We start from the raw sequence: 11,961 nt of genomic DNA, 5'->3' as shown, positions 1-11,961 counted from the left end.
CCGAGGCTTCTGGGCTGGCACAAGGAGCTTGGCTGCGCTGACATTGGCACAGTTAATGATTTTAGGAGGAGCGTTGGGACAACCAGCTGGGAAACATCATCATCATCATCATGGCCGGGCTTCGTGAACGGAGATTTGGGAAGGCTCTACCCACGTTTGTTACAAACACGCTGGTGGCTTATGAGGCCAATATGAGATAGACATGTCTGATTGCAAAAGGCACAGCAGAAAGACTCGGTTCTTTCTGCGTTGTCTTTTCTCCTCGAGGGTGATCCTGCTGCGTTCTCAAAGGCATCAGCAGTGTTAGAGATGCTGTGTCTGCAGACCTCCCAATTGGAGGCCAGAGTAGACCAGTTATGATGATCAATATGGCCAAGGCTGAGATGTTGTTTCAGGCAGTCCTTGCATCTTCTCTTTGGGGCTCCTCTCATGTGGTAGCCGGTGGCAAGTTCACCATAGAACAGGATCTTAGGGAGGCAGTGCTCCTTCATCCTTGAGACGTGCCCTGCCCAGGCCAGCTGTGTTCTCAGCAACGTGGCCTCAATGCTTGTGACTGCTGCTTGTTCTAGAACAGATGTGTTGGTCACATAATCTGACCAGTGGATGTTTAGGATTGTTCGGAGGCAGCGTTGATGGAAGCGTTCTAAGCTGGGAAACAACCACTCAGCCGGGAAACGACCAACCAGCCGGGAAACAAGCAACCAGCCAGGACGACCTCGCTAAGCCCCCACCCACTCATCGCAGGGGTGGCCGGGCCGCCTTAAGGCGGGAGTGGGCGGGGCCGACCCGGGGGGGCGGGACTGCCCTGGCGGTGTCACCGGGGAGAGCCGAGCGAGGCCGAACTGAGCCGAACGGAGCCGAGCGGAGCCGAGCCCAGCCGAGCGGAGCCGAGCCCAGCCGAGCGGAGCCGAGCCCAGCCGAGCGGAGCCGAATGCAGCGGGCGGCAGCGCGGGTGCTGCGGGGGGCGCGGAGCCCCCCAATTCGGACCCCCCCAGTTCGGACCCCCCCAGTTCGCGCTCGATCGGCCTCGGCCGGGTCCGCCCCCCGCGGGCTGGTCTATGAGCGGCACGGGGAGCCCCCGAGCGTGGTGCAGTAAGAGGGGGCACATTGGGGGTGCAGGAGGAGCTGTATTGGGGTGCAGGAATAGGGGGGACAGCGGGGTGTAGGGGGCTGTATTGGGGTGCAGGAATAGGGGGGACAGCGGGGTGTAGGGGGCTGTATTGGGGTGCAGGAATAGGGGGGACAGCGGGGGTGTAGGGGGCTGTATTGGGGTGCAGGAATAGGGGGGACAGCGGGGTGTAGGGGGCTGTATTGGGGTGCAGGAATAGGGGGACAGCGGGGTGTAGGGGGCTGTATTGGGGTGCAGGAATAGGGGGGACAGCGGGGTGTAGGGGGCTGTATTGGGGTGAGTTGCAGGGGGGTGCAGGAATAGGGTGGGGGGTGTTGAAGTGCAGAGGGGGCTGTACTGGAGTGCACTGTAATGGGGTGGGGGAATGGGGTGGGGGTTCAGGGGGGGCTGTATTGGGGTGCAGGAGCGGGGGGACAGTGGGGGTGCAGGGGGGGCTGTATTGGGGTGGATCGTGATGAGGTACAGGAATGGGGGCGTCACTGGAGGTGCAGGGAGGGTCCTGTTGGGGTGCATTGCAGGGTGGGTGCAGGAGTGGGGTGGGGGTGAATTTGGGGGCCATTGTATTGAGGGGGGGGCAGGTGTAGGGCCAAGGCTGGGGTGGGGGCTGGCAGAGGGGTGCGGGGTGGGGTGGGGTTGCAGGTGAGGTCTGGGGTTGCTGGAGGGCTGCTTTGGGGGGGCAGTGCACAGGGTTGGGGGTCACTCACCCCAGGGGAGGGGTTGCAGCTCCCTGTGGAACCCCCATGGCAGTGCCAAGGGTGCCCAGAGGCTCCTGAGCACACAGGGGGACCCTGGGGTGCCCCCATGGTCTCACAGGCAGATGCTGAGGGGGTCCCCTCATCCCCCACCGACCTGCTGCTGCTCCTTCCCCATTCTTGCCTCATTTGGGGTATGATGGGGAGGTCCGAGCCCTCAGTAGTGCTGCACCCCAAATTCATCCTGGGTTGCATCCCATCTGTGGGGATTCTCTTTGAGGTCCCAGTTTAGGGACCAAGCTGGTCATGAGTGTTTTTTGGGTTCAGCAGCTGGTGCTTGGTGTCATCATGAGCCAAAGAACCTTGGAAGGAGAAGGTCACATTTTGGTGGATTTTAGGCCTTTTTCTCAGAGGGGGAGACCTCGAGGCCTTGCTGCCCTGCTTGCACCAGCTCAGGTCACCCCTAGAAATGCCAGTGCATTATCTGGGTACATCCAGACACTGAACCCCCTGATTTTTTGGGGAAGGACTTTTGCTTTTCCAAAATTGTGCAACAGTGCTTTTCACCACTGGTATTTGCTGCCATCACCCCGTTTCTTCGGCAAGACCAGTCTCGTGCTTCCTGACTTCTCCTTTTCTCACAGATTTCTGAAAACATCCCAGTTCCTGTAAGGCTCAAACTGGGCAGGACAAGCCATAAAATCCCCAGTTGGTTGAGACTGTGGTTTTTTACACAATCTGTTGAATTTGTTAAAATTACTGAGTGTCACTTGGCCTGGTGACACAGGGTTGTGTTGGGTGGTTGGCTTTTAGTAGCCTCCACCAAAAACCTGTCCGTTTGTCTGATATAAATCCAGTTTTTTAATGGGATGGGGAAGGCAGTGCTGCTAATTTAAGTGTGTGGAGGTGATATAATCACCTTCCATCTTGAACCACAGCACAAAACACATCACCAGGCTGGTCTTAGTGCCCTTTTCCTTTGTGTCTCCCTGTTCAGACTGAAGGATCTGGAGGTGCCCAACCTGGGAGACTCTGATGTCCACGTCAAGATGTTGGCGGCTCCCATCAATCCTGCTGACATCAACATGATCCAAGGTATGTGTTGGATCAATCCTTTGCATATTGAGTCTTGTGGGGTGCTCAGAATCACAGAATATTCTGAGCTGGAAGGGACCCACAAAGACCAGCAAAGTGCAGCTCCTGTCTTGGAAGGTTTGGAGATGGCCCTTGGGATGGGAATGTCTGGGGTGTCAAAGTCCAACTCCAATGTCTTGGAGGGTTTGGAGATGGCCCTTGGGATGGGAATGTCTGGGGTGTCAAACACTGGATGTCTTGGAGAGTTTGGAGATGGCTCCTGGGATGGGGATGTCTTGGGTATCCAAGTCTAGCTCCTCTCTTGGAGAGTTTGGAAATGGCCCCTGGGATGGGAATGTTGGGGTATCAAAATCCAACTCCAATGTCTTGGAGGGTTTGGAAATGGCCCCTGGGATGGGAATGTTGGGATATCAAAATCCAACTCCAGTGTCTTGGAGGGTTTGGAAATGGCCCCTGGGATGGGAATGTTTGGGGTGTCAAACATTGGATGTCTTGGAGGGTTTGGAAATGGCTCCTGGCATGGGAATGTCTGGGGTGCCAAAGTCCAGCTCTGCTGTCTCAGAGGTTTTGGAGGTGGCTCATGGCATGGGAATATCGAGTGTGATGGGGTCTCCAGCTCACCTCTGGCTTCCCAACAGGGACCTATGCCATCCTGTCCCCTCTGCCAGCTGTGGGAGGGAACGAAGGAGTCGGGGAGGTGCTGGAGGTCGGGAGTCGGGTGTCGGCTCTGAAACCCGGGGACTGGGTCATCCCGGCGGACACCGGCCTTGGTGAGCGTGCCCCCGACCCCTCGCTCATCCCTCACCTGCAGAGCATCTTCTCCAAGGATTTTGGGGATGCTGGAGCCTGCTGGGAGCTGCCCAAGCTTTCCCAGAGAGCAAAGCCACAGTCGTGCTGCTGTGTGAGCTGGTGGGGGGATTTTGGGGGTCCAAAATCACAGCCCTCCAAAGCACTGTCTGTGCTGGGGGTGAGTAGAGCCCCGTGTCCCTCCACTTACAGCCATCACATCTAATGGGGAGGGACTCAAAAAGGGGAAAAAAAGCCCTTTTAGGGACTCTTGGGTGAGGGGAGCAGCAGTTGGAACCCATTTAGTGCCTTATGAGCTAAATCATAATTATATTGAGCTGGATTGTTTCAGACAGTCAGATAACTGCTGGAGTTGTCTCTTACCTGTTTATATCTTGATTTAAATTATATTTTCACCACCTATTTTATTTTAATGTGGTTTTTTTTATAAAACAAGCTCAGTTCCTGCTCCACAGCCCCAGCAAGTGATGCTGCTCATCCTCCAGGGCAGCTCCAGGGAAGGGGCTGCTATTCACAGGAGCCCCTTACAATGCAAAAACCTGGAGCACCTGGAATAGGAGCAGTGGCAATGCCATTGCTTATACTAAATTTAAATTTAGAAATAATCTTCTTTTCTATAGCATAGACCCTTTGTGAGGCTTCTGTGCCATTATAAAGCACTGCAGCAATCTGTGTTTTCCTGGAAACAGCCACGTTTTGTCCCATCCCCTTAGAGCTTCCCCAAAGGCCTGGGATAAAACATCTCACCTGGGCAAGGTCATGGGGACACCTCACTGCAGTTTGCTCCTTAATAGTGCTCTGCTGGGAAAGTGTGGGAATTCATTTCCCAACAAATGCCTCCCATGCTCCTCCAAAATGCCAATGGCCTGAAATGTGTTGTTTCTGGTTTAGTGTAACAGCTTGTTCTTTGCCTATTTCTTCTTAAAAGGCTTTTTTTGCTTAATGGAAGAAGGAAAGAGATCAAGTTAAGAGCCAAATGGGATATTTTTAAACATAAAAAACCTGTAAATAGATGATAGAGGGTTAAATTGGATTTAAGTGTAGAGGGAGTAAAGCTGCCTAAATTGGCTTTGAATATATGGGCTCATCTGTAGGATGGAGAGTGTTTCCATTATCTCTGCACACTCCTTGTGCCTGGGGAGCCCCAGTCCCATTATCCCCCTGGGAAATGAATAGGCTTTGCTGGGTGATAAATCTGGGGATCCATCCACTGTTTTAGCTGTACCCATGTGGGAAATTATTCCCTAATTCCCTCTCCAGGGTTTAGCAGGTGCCCGGCATGGCGATGCTACCGCGACTGGCATTAAGCCAACGGTGTGAATTAAGGTCTCATGACCTTTCCTTTTCCTTTTCCTTTCCTTTCCCACCTTCCTGTGGCTCTGCTGCTGGAACCCAGGGACGTGGAGGACACGAGGGGTGTTCCCTGAGGAGAAGCTGCTGAAGGTGCCCAGTGACATCCCCGTGCTCTGCGCGGCCACTCTGAGCGTCAACCCCTGCACAGCGCTACGGATGTTGACTGACTTTGAGACCCTGGCACCTGGTAAGCCTTCTGCCAAGCAGAAGGAATTCTGGGGGGATTTCCCAGCCTCTTCTGCGATGAAAATTGGGATCTGTTCCCATCCAGGTGACTCTGTCATCCAGAACGCTGCCAACAGCGGGGTGGGCCAGGCCGTCATCCAGATCGCCAGAGCCTCTGGTGTCAAGACCATCAACGTGGTGAGGGACAGGTGGGTCCCCTGGGCAGGAAAAGTTGGGCTGGGTGGTGGTTTGGGCACAGGCTTGGGGACAGAAACCAGCGCTGGAGGGTCCTACTCCAGAGTCCTTTGAACTTTTGGAGAGGGAAGATGAGCGGAGAAAGTTAACCGTTGGCTGGAGGTTTTCGGAGCTGGAGCTGGTCATCCTGCCCCTTCCACCCATCCCACCCATCCTGCCCATCTTCTCTTTGCTCCTCCAAGGTGTCCTCCAGCCTCTGCCCCGTTGTCCCCAAGTGACAGGAATGAGCAGGAGGAAGGAGAAGGTGACACTCTGCCTCCTGGTTCATCAGGTCCTCTTTTTTTCCCTTCCTTTTTCCCTCCCCCAGACCTGATCTCCCACAGCTGGTGGAGAGGCTAATGGCCCTGGGTGCAGACCACGTTGTCACAGAGGAGATGCTGAGAAAGCCAGAGATGAAAGAGATATTTAAGGTACCTCAATGCTGATCCCAATGGAGAGAGATGGTCCAGGGCCATCACTGCGTTCAGCACTGCAGGGAAAGCTGCAGGGATGGTGGGAAGGACAAATTTCCCTCTAGATCAAGATTTAGCCCCAGAAGTTGAGGAATTTTGCTGCTTCCACAAGGGCAGGATCATAGATTTTAGGTCTGATTGGACAGGGCTTGGAGCAACCAAGTGGAAGGTGTCCCTGCCCATGGCAGGGGGATTGAACTGGAGGGGCTTTAGAGTCCCTTCAGACCCAAACCATTCCTTGATTCTGTGATAGATTTTAACTCCACAACTCTCAACTGCCCCTAAGTAACTGTTGAGGTTAGGGCAGTTGCTCCCTCAAGAACCACGGTCCCACCCTAAAAAAAGGAGCCCTAAAATTTGGGATCTTTTCTCCTAAACTCTTGCAGAGCACCCCCAAGCCCCGGCTCGCCCTGAACTGCGTCGGAGGCAAAAGCACCACGGAGATGCTGCGGCACCTGCAGTAAGTTTGGCTTTGGGGACAGAAACCTGCACCAGAGGGTCCTGCTCCAGAGTCTGTAGAACTTTCATAGAGGGAAGATGAGTGGAAAAGTGGTTTGGCATGACAACAGTGATGTAAAGTTAACCCGTCATCGCTGCGTGTCTCACGCTGCCGGTGGCTGGGAGCAGCTGAGGTCCAGTTATGAAGGTCCCCCACGTCCTGGCTGGGTACAACTGGTGCACTGAGCTTCAAATTCAGCTGTTGGTGTGTGGAAGGAGGAGGAGAGCCTGGAAAGCGGGGTCTGAGGGGTAACTGGGGGAACCCTTGGTCCGAGGACAGCCCTGGGGTGCAGCAGTGGGGTTGGGGACGGCAGAGGGGGAGGTGGGAACGGCAGAGCTGCACTTTGGGGGCCACATAACCCAGTCTGTTCCTGCTGCAGGCCCAGAGGGACCATGGTCACCTACGGGGGGATGGCAAAGCAGCCTGTGATGGTGCCTGTGGTGAGTACTGGAGATGCTCTTCATTTCCCTGGGGGCACATCCACTGCGATGTCCCCTCGGCTCCCGCTCGACACTGTGGGAGCTCAGCTCACCCTGATCGAGACTGAGAGCCTCCAGCCTTCTTTTTTTTTAACTGATGGGCTCCTGGAGGGCCAAACTGCCTTGAATCCCACTGCTGGTCTCATGGCTTTATTCAGGGTGTGTTTGGGCTGCTGTGAATTCCCAGTGGGGAAACGGCCCCACGGATGCCGAGGATCAAACCCACCCTGACCCCACACTGGAGTCCCATCTCCACATCCTGCTGTGCCCTGAGTCACAAATGGGAGCACTAACGAGGGGGTGAGGGACCTCACTGCCACCTCCCACTGCTGTCAGGATGGGAGGCAACACAAGGGTGTCACTGGGTGTGGGGGACACACACGGGTGTCACTGCATGTGTGGGAGGACACAGGGTGCACGAGGGGCAGGTGGGTCTCACTGGGTGTGTGAGGGGACCCAGGGGTGTCACTGGGGGTGTGTGGGGACCCACAGGTGTCCCTGGGTGTGTGAGAGGACCCAGGGGTGTCACTAGGTGTGTGAGGGGACCCACAGGTGTCCCTGGGTGTGTGAGGGGACCCAGGGGTGTCACTGGGTGTGTGAGGGGACCCAGGGGTGTCCCTGGGTGTGTGAGAGGACCCACAGGTGTCCCTGGGTGTGTGAGAGGACCCAGGGGTGTCACTAGGTGTGTGAGGGGACCCAGGGGTGTCACTGGGTGTGTGAGGGGACCCAGGGGTGTCACTGGGTGTGTGAGGGGACCCACAGGTGTCCCTGGGTGTGTGAGAGGACCCAGGGGTGTCACTGGGTGCACATTCCCTCTCCACAGAGTGCCTTCATCTTCCGGGACGTGCGGCTCCGCGGGTTCTGGATGACCCAGTGGCGGAAGGACCACGCGCAGGGTGAGCCGGGGTGGGGGACTGAGGGTGGGCACGGGAGCGGCTCCCAAACCACCCCACTGGCACCGTGTTCCTCACTCTCACTCGTGTCACGAGTGCTGCTCATCCCCAGGGCACTGAAACACCTGGCTTGGGCAGGGACTGTGCCCTGTCACCACCCCAGGGCCTCTCCCCTCATCCCACGTGCCCGAGCTGGGGGCACATCACACCCAGGGCCCTGTATGGCTTTGAGTGGGTGTTTCCCAGGATGGTGCTGGCACAGCACAGTGACAGCTCCCTCCTTCCCTCCCCGTGCAGACCAGGAGAGCGTGGCTGGGATGATGGACACCCTGTGCCAGCTGATCCAGAGGGGACAGCTCACCGCGCCCGCCAGCACCGAGGTCCTGCTCCAGGACTACAGGGCAGCCCTGGAGGCCTCCATGAAGCCCTTTGTGTCCTCCAAGCAGATCCTCCTCCTCTGACCCGCAGCTCCTGGAGCCCTGTCGTGCTCCAGCACAGCCCCACTTCTTGTCCACAGACTTGGGGGGGAAAAAAACCTCCAGATCCGTGGATTTTCTTTTTTCCTTTGCTTTTTAACTTGTGGGTGGCCACTGAAAACTCTCAAAGCCTCCGCAGCTTTGTGTGGAAGTGCTGCTGGAGGGAGGCTGCACCTCACCTTAGCTGGGGTGAGTTTGGGAGCCCAAACAGTGGCTCAATCAGCTCAGGGTGTCAAAAGAGCAGCAGTTCCCCCTTATGTATATTTTTGGAGCTGAGGGAGCTGCACTGCTGCCTCCTGCACTGCTGTAGTTATCCCAGGTGGGATGGGCAGGAAAAGCCCAAGTTGCCTCCTTGCAACCCTCCTGCCCCCAAGCTGGGGAAGGGGCACAAACTCCCCAAAGCACTGAGGTGTTGCTGTGGTTGGAGTGACCCTGGTGCTGCTGCAGCTCCTGGAGGAGCCCTGGGATCTGCTGGATTTTGTCAAGGGCACTGTGAGTGCTGGAGCTTTTGGCCCATCCCAGCTGGAGCCAGACCCTTGGCATCCCTGAAGGCCCCCCTGCCCGGGTGTGGGACAGTGACTGTGACACTGCAGAGGATGGACACAGCAAAATGAAACGATTTATTACCGAAAACAACCAACAACGTGTCCCTGCTTCCTCCTGTCCTGCTGCATTTCTACCCCTGTGGCCCCACAGCTCCCTACGGCCTCTGCTCTTCCCAGTCCTGCCCCTGCTGAGGTCTGGCCCCACTGTTCCCCCCACAGGAGCAGGTGGGGCAGTGGCTGTGGCTGGGTGGTGACCCCACACTGTCCATCCCAAACCCCGGAGCGCAGAGCGGAGCCAGCCCAGCCCCAGGCACCCCCGTGGCACCTGGATTTGGCTGCCCAGACGGGAGTGTGGGCACTGCCAGGGGCCTGTTTGGGGCAGGAGGGGTGAGCCGGGGCTGTGAAGCCGTGGCTGGAGCAGGAGCTGCCTCCTGGGTGCCATCGGGGCTGCGCCTGCGGGGCCGTTTTGGTGGGGAGGGTCTGGCACTGCCCAGAGGGGTGGGGGTGTCTGCCCCTGGCTCAGGGCTGGTGCTCCTGGATGTCTGGGTGTCATCATCCTCTTCTTCCTCCTCTGCCCCTGCTGCCAGCTGAACATCCCACCATCTTTTCCATGGGAGCTCTGCCTTCTTCCCGGTGGCCGGCGGGGACACGGCTGGGGGGGTCAGGCTTTCCCCAGGACTCTCCACGCCCCTCCAATGGCAGGAGGGGTCATCCCTTGTGAAATGGGGGTTGGAGTAGAACAGGAGCTGCAAAAGGCAAAGGAGAGGAGTTGGTTGCCATCATTGCAAGGAGGGAGGAAGAGATCCGAGGGAGATCCCAAGGACAAAAGGGTGTTTAAAGGATTCCCTGGGGCATTTTAAACGTCAGGTTTCATCTGAGTAAAGTGTTGGGACAGAGTTTTGTTAGGTCACAACCACCCTTGTGTTTTGGGCATTTGGCAGCAGAGAAGTGTAGGGTCTTCAAAGGCCAAAAAAACCCCTGGAGAAACCCAAACCCCACAAGTTTTCAGGCGCCGCAGCGTGGAATGGACACGTTGGGAATAACACTGACGTGGAGACAAAACTGTTTGCTCCTGTCCCCACCTCTGACCTTGTCAAGGCTGATTTTATCCGAACATGAACCTCCCCCAGAATGTCCTGAGGGATCTTTGTGTGGGGAGGAGCTGACCTACCGTGCCCAGCTCAGACCCAGCTGCTGCTACTGCTCTCAGCTCCTCCATGGAGGTCAGCAGGGGAGAGTCCCCTTCCATCCTGCGGAATCCATGGAACATGAGTTGGAGAAGGAAGCCTCTCATGGACTCTGTCTCAAAGATCTTCCTCGGCCCCCTCCTCCCCAGCACTTCCTTCCTGAAGAGCTTCTCTCCGATCACGATGCAGTTCCCGTCGTTGCCCCACCAGATGGACTCGAAGCTCTGGCTGCTGAGGATCTCCCAGAGCGTCTCCAGGAAGGAGTCATCCGAAGGTTTGGTGTTGACAGAGATCTTCAAGGGACAAAATTTCACCTTGGGGTCCCAGGGTTCATCTTGCCAATCCTGAAGGGTGACTTTGTCTGTGGGAGCATCCCAGGACAGTCCCGTGTCATCTCCCGGATGAGAAGCTCGAGCCACCCACCAGGCTGGCTCCTCTGGGCTGGGAGCACAGGATGTCTCTGGTGAAGACATCTCCAGTTTAACTTCTTTTTCCTCAGCTTGGCTGCCTCCAACCAGCCTGGTGAAGTTCTGTGGTTCCAGCTGCCTGGGAAGTTCTCCAGCCTGTGTTCCATCATGGTGACATCACAGCGCGGTGCCCCTCTCCTGGCAGCAGGAGGTGGGAGACACAGAAGTAGCCCCAAAGACCTGATTTCCCAGGGAGCTGGTTGGAGCCCAGAGACGATTCCAGCTGTGTTTTCATGTGAATGTCCTGCTAGGGCAGTGCTGTGTCCCTGTGCCCCAAGGAGCAGTGCCCAGGGAGGGGTGGGAAGGTGACAGTGGTGGACATCCAAGTGTCCCAGACATGAAGTTTTTCACTTGGGCACCTTCTCCCCTGTGTGGAATTCCTATGGAATAACCCCTGCTCTGTGATGTCCACACTGCTCCTTCTGCTGTGGTTTGTCCCCACATCCAGGCGATGCTCTCAGCTCTCAGCAGGCTCTCTGTGCTGCTCTGCAGGATGAACCCAAACACATCTTGCAATGGAAATAACCCCCACCCCTCCCTTGGTTGGGTTCCTTGGATTTCCTTTGCCACAGAACCTTCAGAGCCCAGCCCAGGGATCTCACTGGGGTCCTCCCACCTTGTGTCGAGTTCCCAACCTGCTCCTCCGAGTCAGAGGCCCACGACTGTGGAATTGTTTGGGGATGTGAAATTGTGAGGGACCACTTGTGTCAGCTGAAGGTTCCGAGTCTGTGGGGCCTGATGGGAAGACCCAGGAAGTTGTACCTTCATTTTGGGGAATTTTTTGGGTCCTGGGGGCAATATTTTGCATTTCCATTCTCCCCACCAGTATTGGAGGCAGAGGCACATCCCATGCCCCAGCACTTCCTGATCAATGGATAAAATGGGGAAAAATAAAGCACAAAAAGGACTTTGAAACTGTTATGAGGTCCATTAAACGTGACATAAACCAGAAAAATTAATGCAAGGTTTTTATCCCCCTTGTTTATTGGGCTCTGTGATAAAACCCTACGAGCTTTAGAGAACTCTCTCACAAAATGTTCCCACTGCTCCCTCCCACACCAGGGCACGAAGGAATCAATAATTAGATTTAATTCTGCTTGTCAAATGGGCGAGATCGTGGTTGGAAATCCAGCTGCTGGTGTTGCACCTACACAGTATTAATGTTTTTGGGGGTGATTGTGGGGTTATTTTAGGGGGGTGGCTGCTAATGCTGGAATGTTCCCAGAGACTCTGCTGGGATCTGGTGTGATTTCGGCGTCTGATGTGTCAACCCAAATGATAAAAATAAGTCCCCAGAAATGACATTTAGGGATCAGCAAGAGGGATGTTGTTGCTCATCAGAGGAACAGCCAAGTCTGGCCACAGGTGGGGGACACCATGGGGGGACCCCTGAGCACCCTGAGTGTGGGGATGGGTGACGAGGTGGCGTTGGGTCACAGGTTGGACTGGATGATCTTGGAGGTCTTT

General features: G+C 56.0%; 2 protein-coding genes across 2 annotated transcripts; one reads left to right on the top strand and one right to left on the bottom strand.

Moving 5' to 3' along the window:
* The first annotated feature begins 856 nt into the window (after window positions 1-856).
* On the top strand, window positions 857-8,938 carry MECR (mitochondrial trans-2-enoyl-CoA reductase). Its single transcript, XM_051807210.1, has 10 exons — window positions 857-1,092; window positions 2,819-2,916; window positions 3,555-3,686; window positions 5,120-5,263; window positions 5,348-5,450; window positions 5,804-5,906; window positions 6,335-6,408; window positions 6,827-6,887; window positions 7,750-7,822; window positions 8,117-8,938. The coding sequence occupies exons 1-10, from the start codon at window positions 932-934 to the stop codon at window positions 8,278-8,280; spliced, it is 1,113 nt and encodes a 370-aa protein (XP_051663170.1). The 5' UTR covers window positions 857-931; the 3' UTR covers window positions 8,281-8,938.
* A 57-nt stretch (window positions 8,939-8,995) lies between these two features.
* Window positions 8,996-10,570, bottom strand: LOC127479750 (heat shock transcription factor, X-linked-like). The gene is made up of 2 exons (XM_051807070.1): window positions 10,012-10,570; window positions 8,996-9,586 (listed from the first exon to the last, which is right to left on the bottom strand). The coding sequence occupies exons 1-2, from the start codon at window positions 10,498-10,500 to the stop codon at window positions 8,996-8,998; spliced, it is 1,080 nt and encodes a 359-aa protein (XP_051663030.1). The 5' UTR covers window positions 10,501-10,570.
* Between the last annotated feature and the right edge of the window lie 1,391 nt (window positions 10,571-11,961).

Source organism: Manacus candei, unplaced genomic scaffold (assembly GCF_025592945.1).
Source record: "Manacus candei isolate 608988 ecotype Guabito, Panama unplaced genomic scaffold, ASM2559294v1 h1tg000070l, whole genome shotgun sequence".
NCBI classification, from domain to species: Eukaryota; Metazoa; Chordata; class Aves; order Passeriformes; family Pipridae; genus Manacus; species Manacus candei.
The sequence above is the reverse complement of the archived record's forward strand: the minus strand, read 5'-3'. Positions and strand labels throughout refer to the sequence as shown.

Excerpts from the sequence above, each read along its gene's own strand:
- LOC127479750 (XM_051807070.1), bottom strand. The coding sequence starts at position 10,500 with ATGTCTTCACCAGAGACATCCTGTGCTCCCAGCCCAGAGGAGCCAGCC. Across the intron at positions 9,587-10,011 it reads CTGGGTCTGAGCTGGGCACG|CTCCTGTTCTACTCCAACCC; the intron begins GTAGGTCAGCTC and ends TGCCTTTTGCAG.
- MECR (XM_051807210.1), top strand. The coding sequence starts at position 932 with ATGCAGCGGGCGGCAGCGCGGGTGCTGCGGGGGGCGCGGAGCCCCCCA. Across the intron at positions 5,264-5,347 it reads CTTTGAGACCCTGGCACCTG|GTGACTCTGTCATCCAGAAC; the intron begins GTAAGCCTTCTG and ends GTTCCCATCCAG. Across the intron at positions 5,451-5,803 it reads ATCAACGTGGTGAGGGACAG|ACCTGATCTCCCACAGCTGG; the intron begins GTGGGTCCCCTG and ends TCCCTCCCCCAG.